This window comes from Clinocottus analis, unplaced genomic scaffold (genome assembly GCF_023055335.1).
Source record: "Clinocottus analis isolate CAN_PGR_092001 unplaced genomic scaffold, fCliAna1.0.p SCAF_4, whole genome shotgun sequence".
Classification (NCBI taxonomy): Eukaryota; Metazoa; Chordata; class Actinopteri; order Perciformes; family Cottidae; genus Clinocottus; species Clinocottus analis.
The window spans coordinates 15,863,046-15,875,547 of record NW_027176153.1 but is presented as its reverse complement, the minus strand read 5'-3'; the positions used below and the strand labels follow the sequence as shown (position 1 = coordinate 15,875,547).

At 41.5% G+C, this 12,502-nt stretch overlaps 2 protein-coding genes across 3 annotated transcripts in view; both read right to left on the bottom strand.

Annotated features, from left to right (window-relative positions):
• pfkma (phosphofructokinase, muscle a) overlaps nt 1-5,093 on the bottom strand; it is a 9,378-nt gene extending 4,285 nt beyond the window's left edge. The window contains exons 1-11 of the mRNA XM_068597983.1: nt 4,926-5,093; nt 3,890-3,963; nt 3,076-3,153; nt 1,993-2,182; nt 1,427-1,592; nt 1,123-1,167; nt 817-925; nt 634-729; nt 446-538; nt 227-352; nt 37-101 (exon numbers count right to left, since the gene is read on the bottom strand). Of these exons, the coding sequence (XP_068454084.1) occupies nt 37-101; nt 227-352; nt 446-538; nt 634-729; nt 817-925; nt 1,123-1,167; nt 1,427-1,592; nt 1,993-2,182; nt 3,076-3,153; nt 3,890-3,963; nt 4,926-5,016 (1,133 nt within the window). The 5' untranslated portion in view covers nt 5,017-5,093. The remainder of the gene's footprint in view (nt 1-36; nt 102-226; nt 353-445; nt 539-633; nt 730-816; nt 926-1,122; nt 1,168-1,426; nt 1,593-1,992; nt 2,183-3,075; nt 3,154-3,889; nt 3,964-4,925) is intronic.
• An 895-nt stretch (nt 5,094-5,988) lies between these two features.
• On the bottom strand, nt 5,989-12,495 carry troap (trophinin associated protein). Of its 2 annotated transcripts, none has more exons than XM_068597984.1 (14): nt 12,334-12,495; nt 11,790-11,876; nt 11,192-11,429; nt 10,567-11,101; nt 10,070-10,203; nt 9,839-9,890; nt 9,159-9,304; nt 9,019-9,073; nt 8,844-8,926; nt 8,662-8,745; nt 7,875-7,985; nt 7,453-7,744; nt 7,128-7,324; nt 5,989-6,539 (listed from the first exon to the last, which is right to left on the bottom strand). In XM_068597984.1, exons 2-14 carry the CDS (start codon nt 11,849-11,851, stop codon nt 6,489-6,491), a joined length of 2,040 nt encoding a protein of 679 aa, XP_068454085.1. In that variant the 5' UTR covers nt 11,852-11,876; nt 12,334-12,495; the 3' UTR covers nt 5,989-6,488. The 2 variants fall into 2 exon arrangements, with proteins under 2 accessions (XP_068454085.1, XP_068454086.1); XM_068597985.1 differs by having other exon boundaries at nt 7,875-7,982.
• Between the last annotated feature and the right edge of the window lie 7 nt (nt 12,496-12,502).

Below are 12,502 nucleotides of genomic sequence, written 5' to 3'. Positions count from 1 at the left end.
ATTTATTAATAATAAATTACGGTGGGAAATACTTACTTTCCTCTGAGCTTGATGGCATCTTCAAATCTCCCCTCGGCCATGGCGGCAGTCACGTCTTTGGTCTGTTGCACAGTGAGCAACAGAGAGTCAGTAAGCAATCCGTGACTGTAATGTCAGTGCACATGCACGTCCTTCAAAACAAGTGGAAATACGCAGTAACTAAATATATTTTAATATTTTCACGTACCACTTGCACACACTCCATGAGCGGCAGTCTGACTGCCTGGTTCCCAGACAGGCTGACGACGCAGGCAGGAGTGTCTGGGTTGGCCTCCAGCAGCGCCATCACCGCCTCCACACCCATCCTGCTGCCCTGGACGACACACACACACACACACACAGTCATCAGGTGTGTGTGGGCGGTGGACACTGTTCATTATATTTAGTGTTTTAATGAGACACTTACCAGGATTCTGTCAAAGGCGGAGGGTGTTCCTCCTCGCTGCACGTGTCCCAGAACAGTGATGCGGGTATCAAAGCCGAGCCTGTCAGTCACCAACTAGGGAAAAATGAATCCAGCTGTTAGCACGGTCTGTTGTCTGAGCAACTTGGATTAACACTTTACCACAGTAATATTGGAAAGAAAGGGCTTGCCTTCTTGATCTGGTCAGATGTAATGGGCGATCCATCTCTGGACATCGCACCCTCAGCCACAATGATCACATTCAGACGAGAACCTCTGGCCCTTTGCTAGAAAGAAACAGAGGAAATAATATACTTGTACATTCTGAATGACATGTTTGTGATGTCTCCATCTGCAAATAAAGACAGACATACATCTGCCAGCCTCCTACACAGGTGGTTCTCCCAGTCCTCATTTGGTGGCATCTCAGGAATGAACACCCAGTCTGCTCCGCAGGACAGAGCCGTCACTAAGGCTAGGTACCTGCAGAGACACAATCAATCACAATTTTAATTGTGACTACTATCAGTAGGTGAACATATTACAGAAGATTGAGAGCAAACATATATTGAAACAGATGAAAATATATTCTATTTTGGACTGCTGATTACTACATACAGAACACACATAGAGGTGTGCTGTCACGCACAACACACACCCACTCAACACAAAGTACTGACCCACAGTGTCTGCCCATCACTTCCAAGATGAACGTCCTCTGGTGGCTGTGGGTGAGATGCGTTTTGTACAAATGAGAAGAGGAATTAATAATAGTTTCTATCGACTAAGAAAGAAAGCACATAGTAAACGATTCACATCCACTACTCTTTATACAGCTATTCACTTGACCTGATGCAGCACTGTATTATTTCCTGCATACTTCATGTGTACTGTTCTTTACTGCTGCAATGATCTAATTGTATCCTTGTTGAATTTAAAGTGAATCACTGTGTTCATGGAGCGGGGGCCACAGTGATGTTTGACCTCTGTGCGGTGGTGGTGATGGCGTCCACCACCTCGATGATGCGGTGAAGGGCGGAGTCAGTGCCAATGGTCATGTCGGTGCCACAAAAGTCGTTGTCAATGGAGCCCACCATGCCCACAATGTTCAGGTGGGAAGAGGTTTTAGCTTCTTTGTCTGTAATCTTTCCTGCAGAAATACAAAATAAAAAACAGGGAGAGTGACGCTGAAGGAAAAAACAAGCTGACGCTTTTAACCGAAGCGACTTACAATAAGTGCATTCAACCATGAGTACAAACACAATTTCTTCAGGAAAGCCAAACTACAGAGTGCTATAAGTAAGAGCCATTTAACTGCTGCCCGTAAAAACAATTTATTCCTTTACTCAGGTGCCATTGCTGAGAGATGAGAAGTATCTTAACTATGTGTACATGGTTTATAGATTTGTTTAAATACCTTTCAAAACAATTTGTCCCATCTTTAATATGATGTTTTAAGAGAGTACAGGCTGAGGTTGTTGCACAGCTGAGGGGATGAGGCTGAAGGAGCCATCATTATTCCTAGAGGCACACTCCGTTGGTCTCTTTACCAGCTTTTACGAGGTCAGTCAGCAGTCCGCTCCACTCGGTCCTGAACTGGTTGGCTCCAGTCAGACTGCCGTCGCCTCCGATCACACACAGGTTGGTGATGCCCAGCTTCACTAGGTTGCCAGCTGCCTTCATACGACCCTCTCTGGCGCGGAAGTCCTTGCAGCGGGCGCTGCCGATGACAGTGCCTCCCTGACAAGTGAAGAGGAGAAGGTATTGACATGGACATGGCTTTGAGAGAAGACAAATGTAGTAATGCAGGAGTTGCTGGCACAATATTTTCCCCAACAGTTCTCCAATATTATAAATAAATATGAGCTAATGCTCATCAAGGTGGCTTTTTAACACTGTGGAATTAGACTCATTAAGATGCTGTGAAGTGATGTGTCACACTTTGAGTAATAAGTGTCAGCACTTGAGAAGGGATATCCTTGAACTCAACCATGGCCCGTTCTCACTTTGTTGTGCACTTTCACACACTTCATGAATTTTAGTCCGTCATTCCCTCTCCACTTGCCATGCCTCTTTATTTATGCAACACAGACGATTGATAGGAATGTGACTCACGGGTATTATTGCATCTCCGTCATCTTTCAGTTACGGGGCTGGGGCCGCCATTCAATATCATCACTCAAAAATCACATTTCTCTTGTTACCAGCACAATGTGGAGGAAGCGCTTGAGTCCAAGTAGAGTAGGAATATTAAAAGGTTAAAGGATCAGTTCACCCAAATTGTCAGACCAGGCCGATACGGTCATTTTACCTAGTTTTGAGGCATCTGCTTGCTGCAGCCACCCGAATACAATCTTGTGCCATAAAAAACAGCGGTTCTGTACTTCGGCATAATGATAACTCCTTCTGGAAACACAGCAGCTGCTGCACTTTGAACTGTTTTCATTGTTGTTGTGAAGTGCACAAACCAAATCTCATTCACTTTAAATGTATTGGTGTTGCAGAAGAAATCTCAAGATGGATACCTCAACCCCTGAACAAACTAAACAACAACTACCATGTGAAAGTCTGAGAAACTTTTCTATAATCTCTTCGATAACTTATTGAAAACATTACTTGTTGTGTTCACTCACCAGCTGGAGCATCATGGACACACTCTCCCATGTGGCAGGGCGGATGTTGTCTCCTCCGTCCACCAGACCTTGGTAGCCCTGCAGCACACGTTAATGAAGATACAGTTATTATAACCCTTTTCTTTTGCTCGGGGAGACAACACAGTTGAATAGGATATAAACTATAAATAAAACCTCCCCAGTTAATTACTTACATTAAGGCAAATATTTTCTGTGTAACAAGTTTTCCGCAATGCTATGTTTAAATATGCAATCTACGCATTATCTTTCCAAATATGTGCTAGTATCTGAACATTGGTTAAAACAGGTTCAAAATTATTGTTTTATTTTGTTAGCATATAAGAGTTAAGGTTTTTTTTTGACCAAAGACATTTTCTCTTTGTATCACTCCATAGGCAGTCAACAGCCATAAAAAAAAACAATGTTTTGTATACCATGTTTTTAGATATGAATCAGGCTATGAATGATGAACTGTATAAACAAACCTTCTGTAAAAACATTCAGAATATAGCTCAGATTATATAATATATGCCCTGTAAAAGGTCGACACTACAGGTTAATAGGTAAAACAATATGTAAATGAGGCTTTATCTAACGCTTACTTTTGGTAAAATTAGGAGAATTCTACAGACGCAAATAGAAAAATAGTTATACAAACAACTACATTTTGTATTTTAGATGTTTTCTTTCCACAAGTCTGAAAGAGGACATGTAGTGGAAGCTCAAAATCTCAAAGTTGATCAATGCACGAAACACAAAGTTTTATCCTGGCGTGTTTCCGCTGAGTCCGCTGTGGCCTTTATGCAGTTCATACCTCATGAACAAAGTAGACTTTGGCTCCGGTGTAGAGACCAACTCTGACTGTTGCTCTCACAGCAGCGTTCATACCTGAGACACACAAATAAATGAATGTGATGGTGATATAATAATATGTAGTCACATTATAGGACAACGTCCAACTCAGTTTGACAGTTCTGCTCAGATATCATCTTAAGACTTAACATTTAAGTGACCTGTGCATCGTCAACAGAAAAGTCAGAAATAACCGTATGGAAAGGCCAGCAGCGGAATTTATAGGACTGTAAGTCTTGTGTACCATCCTGCCCCTGGATGTCCAGGACACTAAATGCCACAGGGTGAGCTTGTGTTGTGGCAGCTTGGCATGACGCAGCTCTTGTTTCACCAGACAGCAGCTGTGGATTGGGGGGGGGGGAGTATTTCTCTCCTCCAAACCAGAAAAAGGTCAACACTACTAAAATTAGCCCCAAAGATGTAAATTAAGGGAACACTTGGGCAGAGAACACAAAAGGGTTGGAGTCAGGTTTAGAGAGAGATCACACAGGATCATGAGATAAATATGAGTACAGTTGATGGAGCAATATCTTAACAAACTCTCAGTTTAAACCTGACGTATAATGGTTATACTCTTAATCTGCCACTCAATGTATTCGCTGCATTGTCTGTCACTTGCATGGACATTTTAAGCTTAACTGATGGTGTTGTGAATCCGAGACGCAATATTTCTTATCACGGCATCCAAGCATCCATCAACCTCCGACAGCTGGCTTTGAACTGTGCCACTCTGACGTGCTGGAAAAAAGTAGCTTGCCCTTTCTGTTCTTTGACTCCCAAACGTTCTTCAGATGTCATGCAGAGCATTAACATGATACTTAACCCAACTTCTCCCCTCCCCCCTCCCCATAAGGTTAGATGGTTGGGATTCAGTGTCATGCTCGGACACACCAACACTACTCAGACACACCCGGAGGCTAGATGCCGTCACACAGATTCATTTTGTGTTTTGACGGTTCAAAATGAAGCTGTGGGAAAGCACTGGAGACTCTGCTTACCTTGGGCGTCTCCTCCTGACGTCAGCACGGCGATGGAGCGACCGAGCCCCATCTTCGTGGGGTCGGCGGTTGGATGGAGATCCTCGGACATGATTCCAGAGGATCGGTGGCCGACTGCGAGACACGACGAAAGGAAAGAAGAGAGAATAGAGCTGCTCTTGCTTCACCCTCTGCTCCTCAGGGAGGAACCAGATAAGGCACAGGCTTTATAGACTACTGTTGCCAGAGCCCCCACCCACTGACACCCTCCACCACCCACTTACAACTCTACTAAATATACCACCTGCAGGGACAGTTACAGACAGGGAAACACAACAGCACGTGGCACTCATGTGACTGGACACCGTTTGGATACATTTCTGATTAATTATGTCCAATTGATACGAACAAAGCCACAAAATATGAAAAGGATTTTGAAACATTTGGTTTATTTTGTCACAAAACAGCCCCAGCAGCAGGGTATTTTTTTCACACATACTGTACTGAATGTAGTATAAATAATGTCTTCTCGCTAAAACAGGAGACTGTGTCGCATGACGCCGATATGTGCACCTTGTATCATGTTTCTGGTAAAAGTCTTGAACTCTACATCTGGCACCGAGGCAATCTAGGGAATGCACGGTCACCTTTAATATCTTGTGTAATGCAATAAAGATCACTTTAATGCTGAGAAGTTTGTGTGAGCGGCGACAGCATTACATAAGACTTCAGGAAAAATAACTGACTAATAAGTGACAGGATCAGGCAAAAAATGTGGGGATTTACAAGAGGCAGATGAAAAAACAGAATGACTCAAATCAAAGTAGCAGAAGCCGATATATCCTGAATAGGAACAATTCAATTATCGTCATCAATGCCAATTTCATGTTCCGAGAGCTCAAGTTCAATAGTCTAAACCCCCCCAAAATATTAAATTTATTATGATTTAAAAGAGAGATCAGTAAATTCAGATATTTGATCTGCTTGAACCAAAAGATATTTGATGTGTTTCCTTCATAAATGAATTAAAAGACTAGGATTACTTGATTATCAAAATGGTTGATAATAAATAAAAACCAGACAGTGCCATTGATATATTTATTATAAACATTGCACATTAAGAACATTAATCATTTGAAATCCACACGATACGATTCTGGTGAGCCATCCTAATCCAGATCTATACTAAAGCAGTAACACAGATTAGGTCCAGAGTCTTCATTGACCTTTTGAAGACGCCTTTTTTCCCAATTAAAAAAAATAAAAATGTAATAAACATTGTTTCTAATAAGTGTGCATCGACTTCGTGTACATGAGTGCCTGCAGTGTAAAAGTTGCATTAGTTAACAGAAATATCTAATTTTATATTTGTTTTTGGAAAAAGCATGAGATAGAAAGGTTTCAAAAAGAAACTATACTAGCAGCGTTACTTGGACTTGTCTCGAGGCTGACAACAACAGGACAAACTAAATCAGTTCCAATAAGAGTGTCGTTAGTATACCAGAGTGAACGTATCCTCTCTCGATATGAACAGTAATACAAATACTTATTAGTGCAAAGTCAGCTCTCCTGCAGCGGAGACCTTTATGGAGACAAACCACCGGACGAGGGATCGAAACCAATCGGAACAAATGTCTGGAAAACAAAACAATAAGAAATATTTGTGTTAACTTGTGTGTCTGTGTTCCTGTACAGAGAATGTGTATACATATGTTTTCAAGTGCGAAGTTCAGTGTTGTCTGTCAAAACAAATGTGTTAACTTTAGCCATGCACGGTGTACATGACATTTCCGGTAGCGCCCCCGGGAGATTCACATTTGTGGTTTTGAGATTAACATCTCAATAACTATTGGATGGGCATGACATTTGGTACAGACACCCATGTTTCCCTCAGAAGTAATTGTTCTAACAGATTATTTAGTCAGTTAAATTAGTGATTTGAACCACTTACGTTAGTCACAAAATTGACATGATCAAGTGTGCTTGATCCAAATATGATCGTTGGATAATTTTAAAACTAATGATTTAATATAAAAAATGCCACATGTGTATTTTTTGAAATCACTTGAAATGTTCCGTTTTTGTTACTTACTTTGGGACTTAGGGATGTAGACTACCATTCTTGACATCTTGTATTTTATATTGATGTTCATTAAAGTGCTTTGTCCCTATCAGCTAAATAAATAAACAAATAAACATTCACACTCTCAATGGTGTACTCACAAAAGCAACTTCAGAGTGCAAGATGGAGGCCAGTGGGTTTTCACAGCGGGGCCGAGGAGGGAGTAAACTAGGAGCAGCTGGGGCAGACACTGAGGTGTAGCAGGCCACCTCCTCGTCCATACGAAGCTCCTCCAGAGGAGGAAAACGCTTACGCAGGATCGCCACGGCGGGACTCAGGGCACACGTCTTCTGAAGGGCTGTAATGGTAAAAAAAAAAGTCACACTTCGAGACGAAATCTAGTCACAGGGGAAATGTTTGTTGTATGCGTAATACCAAAAGTTTCATGATATAGTATAATTAATTATTATGAGATGTCAGCGTTACCTCTGTGCAGACTCTGAACGGGAGGGTTGGGCGCGCAGGTCAGCACTGACACCGACGACTGCTCTTCATGTACCGGCAGCACCGGGCCGGGCTGCTCCGAACGGGCTGAGTCTTCCTGCTTCTCAAAGCGTGGAGCTCTTAAAAGCGCTTTGCCCGTTGAGAAGAAAATAACAGACTCTCTTTGCGGTGCCTGGAAGAACGGCTGTCCTCCCACAATCCTCTGCTTGTCCTCCTCAACCTCGCAGCCACCGACCCTGCTCCCCTCTACCTTCTCTTCACAGTGGGACTTAGTCTGGAGGAGTGAGGGACAACACCAAACAACATGTGATTTTACAAAATACTTCAAATAAGAACCTGACAAGAACTTACTTCAATATGGATTCTGTATGGCTTTAAAGTTTGAACCTAAGTTCACTTCTTACAGTTGTGACTTGAAGTGGCAGCCGTTCTGCTTGTGTCTCAGGATCTTTGTCTGTCACATTTGTGCTTTGCTCGTCTTCTTCATCATCAAACAATCTCTGGACAATCTCCTGCTAACAAACAATAAAAGCCATATGAATTGTGATATGGAACACATGTATGTTTATTGCTGGTCAAAGATATATGCTCTGGATCAAAGTTAATGCATTAACAGACTCATGCTCTTGTTTCAGTTATTCTATAATAAAAGGTCTCTTTAAATGAGACAGTGGTGTAGCATCATCGCCACAAGCTAATACATTTTCCCTCCGTTGTTAAAATCTGGATCAATTGTAAATATCTTCAGCATCTAAAATCTTGAAGAGATCCCCGACTACATGCGGTTGTTTTTGTGACAAAAGGTTATTTGCACCAAAGCTATTCAATATCTTAGTCTTTTCTTTATAGATATCCTGTCATTCCATGCAGTTACATAAATGGTGCTCAAACATGTTTGTCCCATCAACAGTTGGTTCATCTAAAAATGTATATGCTGCTTTTAAAACATCTTTATATTTCTGAAATGTTGCATCTATTAAGTGTATCCATCTAAATTGAGAACCAAAAAGTGATCAAGTCTGAACTGAAAAACCCTTTAAGAACAATTGTTTTACTCGGTCTTTGACTGTGCCTCAAATTGTATCTGCACAAACACATTATGTTGTCTTTGTATTTCATGTTAGGCTTTCGAACAGATTTGTACAGAAGCTCTGTAAGCCTTATAAAATTGACACGATTTCCTGCTCTCACCTCCTGGTTCGGCTGAAGGCTGGCCTTGCCGCTCCGAAGCCCAGGAGTGCAGTACGGGGACTGTTGTGTCGACAGATGCCATTTCTGAAAACAGCAGCGTGGTGAGATGAGGGAGCATCTGTGAGAATTACTGCGTACCTAACTAGATAGTGTGTGAACATACAATATACATGCATACTGACCAAAGCAGACATGGGCTGTTGCCTGGTGTCTCGGACCCTCTGCGGAGTCCATGTCGTCAGTGGAGTCTCTTTGACTGCTATTGCTGAGGATAAAAAAACTGAAGTTAGTGTACAACGACAGAGACAGACGCAGTAGGCTTCATGAGATAACAAAATCAATGTTTCTAGATCTTACCTACTGGTCCTCCAGGCGGTTCTGCATGATACTTTCTGAGCGGCACTCTCTGAGCCTGAGAAAGGAAGAAACCCACTAAATGTAACTGGGTTTCTGTTACAAAACAAAGCAGAGGTGAAACAAAGTTTGTGTACACATACTGTGTAGATTGAAGTGCCTCTGCCTGGTGGACAGGTGGAGTTTCGGGGTGTGGCGCCAGCAGGCCATCCACCCTTCACTCCCTCGTTCTGTAGGATACTTTGCAGAGCAGCGGCGTCTGGGGAGAACTGCACCGACTTTATTAATCCTGTACAAAGAGCACAAAGGGCACAGTTATGATCGACATGCATATGCTGTTTCATTTACATTGTGTAAATTGTTCGGTAACTTTCCTGTTCTGTTTTAAGAACTATAATTGGCTCGCTTAGTGTCATCACTAACTTAAAAAGGTGCAATATACAGGATTCAGAGCATTCATATAGAGGCAAACAACTGATTAATAGTAATAGTAATATCCAGAGAATGAAGTTACTCTCTGTGTGTGTGCGTGTGTTGTTTCACAAGCTTCTTTGTGCTTTGTCGACATAGTAGGGACGGCTGCACATGCTGTTAGTGCATGTTCCTCCACTGGTTAGCTCACAGCTGCTGCTCTACATTACACTCATACTGCAGTTACAGCTGATAACAAAGTCTAAACTAAACTAAATTTCATAAAATCAGAAGACATGACATTGTTAATGTGTCAGTCATATCGGTCATTGTTAATGAATTTAATGACACATTACCGTGATTACATAGTGAATATTCAGGTACATACATTATGTGTTAAGCTTGTGCTTACCCGTAGTGGGTCCAGCTTTTTTGCAACTCTTCATGACAGACACTCGCATTGGCTGCAAACAAGAGAAACACCAAATGAGACCATTAAATATGTTGAAAAGATGTATGTTTTTTAAAATGGTTAAATGCTGGACTCACTATCCAAACCTCAGTAGTATCCGGTAAGTAAAAGAGTAAGGACCAAAAGACAAAGTAACAGAAGGAGGTAAATTACATTTTAAACCCAACTCACCAGGTAGTTGTATGAGTTTGACTGTGGAGTTGCAGATCCCACATCTGTGACTTTTACTCCTTCGTTCAGGAGGATACTGAGCAATGCTGCATGGTCAGACTGGAAGTTTTCCCCTTTGTCTGAAACACTGTTTACTGCAATTCACATGTAAAAACCAGTGAGCAGTCTCGCTATCAAAGGCACAAGTATCATGGCAATCTAATGATTCTCGCTATCTAATTAATGAGAAGCTACAATAGTAATGTTGTGCAGGTGAGATACATTCATCTCAATTCAAAGATGAACAATAAAACCGTCCTAAAGGTAGGACATGTTAAAGGGCTAATCTATTGGACTGCAGTTGTAGCTATGAACACTGGCAACAACATGGTACATAAACAAACAAATCTACATAGATGTAAGCATAAGGCGTAAATATATTCTGGAATATGGTGCAAAAAACAAACCGAAGTGTCTTGGCCAAAAGCAATGACAAGGCAACAACACATTTAACTCACCGGTTGAACTTTTGGAAAAACATCCCTTTGTGGTCAGCTGCATTTTTTGGCTAGCATGGGATGTCCTGGCTGGATCGTTGAGACTAAGCAGGCTCATATTATCCAAACAGGCCCCTGCACTAAAAGCAGGCTGTGCAGAAGAAGCAGCGCTGGTCTGATGCATCGCATCAATGGGAATGGGTGGTAGAGGGTTGGCTGAAATGGCTGAAGTCTTAAATGTGTTGGAAGGCCCAAGATGTCCTAAAATTGGTTTGTATGTATTTTCTTGAACCTTTCCATTCGATATCCCGGAACCTTTAGTTGAGTCCACGTTGCGGTTTAACGTAGCTTGCAGTTTTGTAGATTTTGCATTAATGTTTGGGGTTTTTAGACGAGCATTGCATACATTGTTATCATGTTGGACAGCATGAGGGCCAGTTCTTGATTGAGAAACAGGGAGGGGTTGATGATTTTCATTGCCCATTCTTGATACCTTGGGCTGAGACAGGTTGAAAGGCACAGGCCTGGTGCAAGGCCTTTTCTTCTTAGTTTTACCCTGTAGACAAATGAAAAGTATTAAGAACATATGATGTATCTGCTTAAATAGAATACAAATAAATCTGCAGGCCATGAAGAAGGCACTTACATTCAGAGGTTTATCCTCCCAGCTACAGTGAGATTGACTGAAGTCGGACGGGGTCTGGAGATGAAGGGACTTTGCAAGCACTGGAAGCCTACTGACACCTGTTCGCACAGGTACCTTCTTACCTATTTCTGAGAAACCTGGATCCTGGTTCTGAATATTCTGGTTGGAAAAGTGAGGTGTGGAGAGCAGTTTGGAAGGCTTTGGGTGCGCTGGTATTTTGTTATGTTCATTCTTTGTTCTGTGTGAAGAAAAACCAGTCAATTGCTAAATAATAAAACACAATTAGAGTAAAACATTGCTTGAATTGATACATGCTTATAAACACAGACGTTTTAGTAAAAAACATGTTTTTTACTGAACAAAAGAAGCCAAAGTTTGCAAATGTTAAATGTCTAAAAATAAGCAGCAGTACAATACCTTTGCCTAATAAAATACAATCTAAACCATTATTAATTATTATTATTAATCAAACAAAAATATTACAAGATTGCACATGCCAGCTTTCTGTACTTGTACTGAGATTAATTACCCTAATGCTGAAGGCAGGAGACATATACATTAGAAACATTGTCTCTAATACTTAAATAAACTGGTTTACCTCATGATGTCACGACGAATTTTGTTCTGACTTTGCTGACAGAGGACTGGTGAGGGGTCCATGATGATAGCACGGTGTGAAGAGCAACTAGAGGAGCAGCAAAGAGGCAAACATGAGCAACCAAGCATGAAACTATCTAAAGGCTCATTGCAAACAGTGTGTAAAGATAGACTACATACATAAATCATGCAATGTTATGTAAAACGTAACCAATAGACAACAATTATTTCTTCAACTTAACAATTCAAATGTAATCGCTCCAAAGATCCGAAAGATGGGAGGCAAGAAAACCAGCAAGTAAAAGAAAGCTCGAGCTCACCATCAGTGAGACAGTAAAAACACCAACTCGGTATTAAACCAGGTATTTACAATAATTGAATTCAAAAGCCTAACCCATAAATCAGATACAGCGCTCGGTGCTAAACCACATGTTGATTATCTAGTTGTAACGCGAGCATCAGGCTAACTGGTCAAACGCAATGTCCTTTCTCTCTGGCACGGTCTACATACGCACGTAAAGCCATTTATCACATGCGTTACATACTTGAAAAATAGAAAAGGGCCTCTGTCACTTCCTTCTGGGCTCCCAATACAATATTTCAGATACAATTAATTCCAAATGTTTTGCTTTTCCAAGCGTTTTGTGCGGGTTTAAAGATCCCTTGTTACGTCCTTTCACCGCAGTGGGCTGTCTGTCAACTTCCTGGACTCGC

Bases quoted from the DNA above. Each gene is read 5' to 3' on its own strand.
- troap (XM_068597984.1), bottom strand. From the start codon at position 11,851: ATGGACCCCTCACCAGTCCTCTGTCAGCAAAGTCAGAACAAAATTCGT. The intron at 10,204-10,566 runs GTGAGTTAAATG...TGTGAATTGCAG, and splicing joins TTTTTCCAAAAGTTCAACCG to TAAACAGTGTTTCAGACAAA. The intron at 8,927-9,018 runs GTAAGATCTAGA...TTTTATCCTCAG, and splicing joins ACCGCCTGGAGGACCAGTAG to CAATAGCAGTCAAAGAGACT.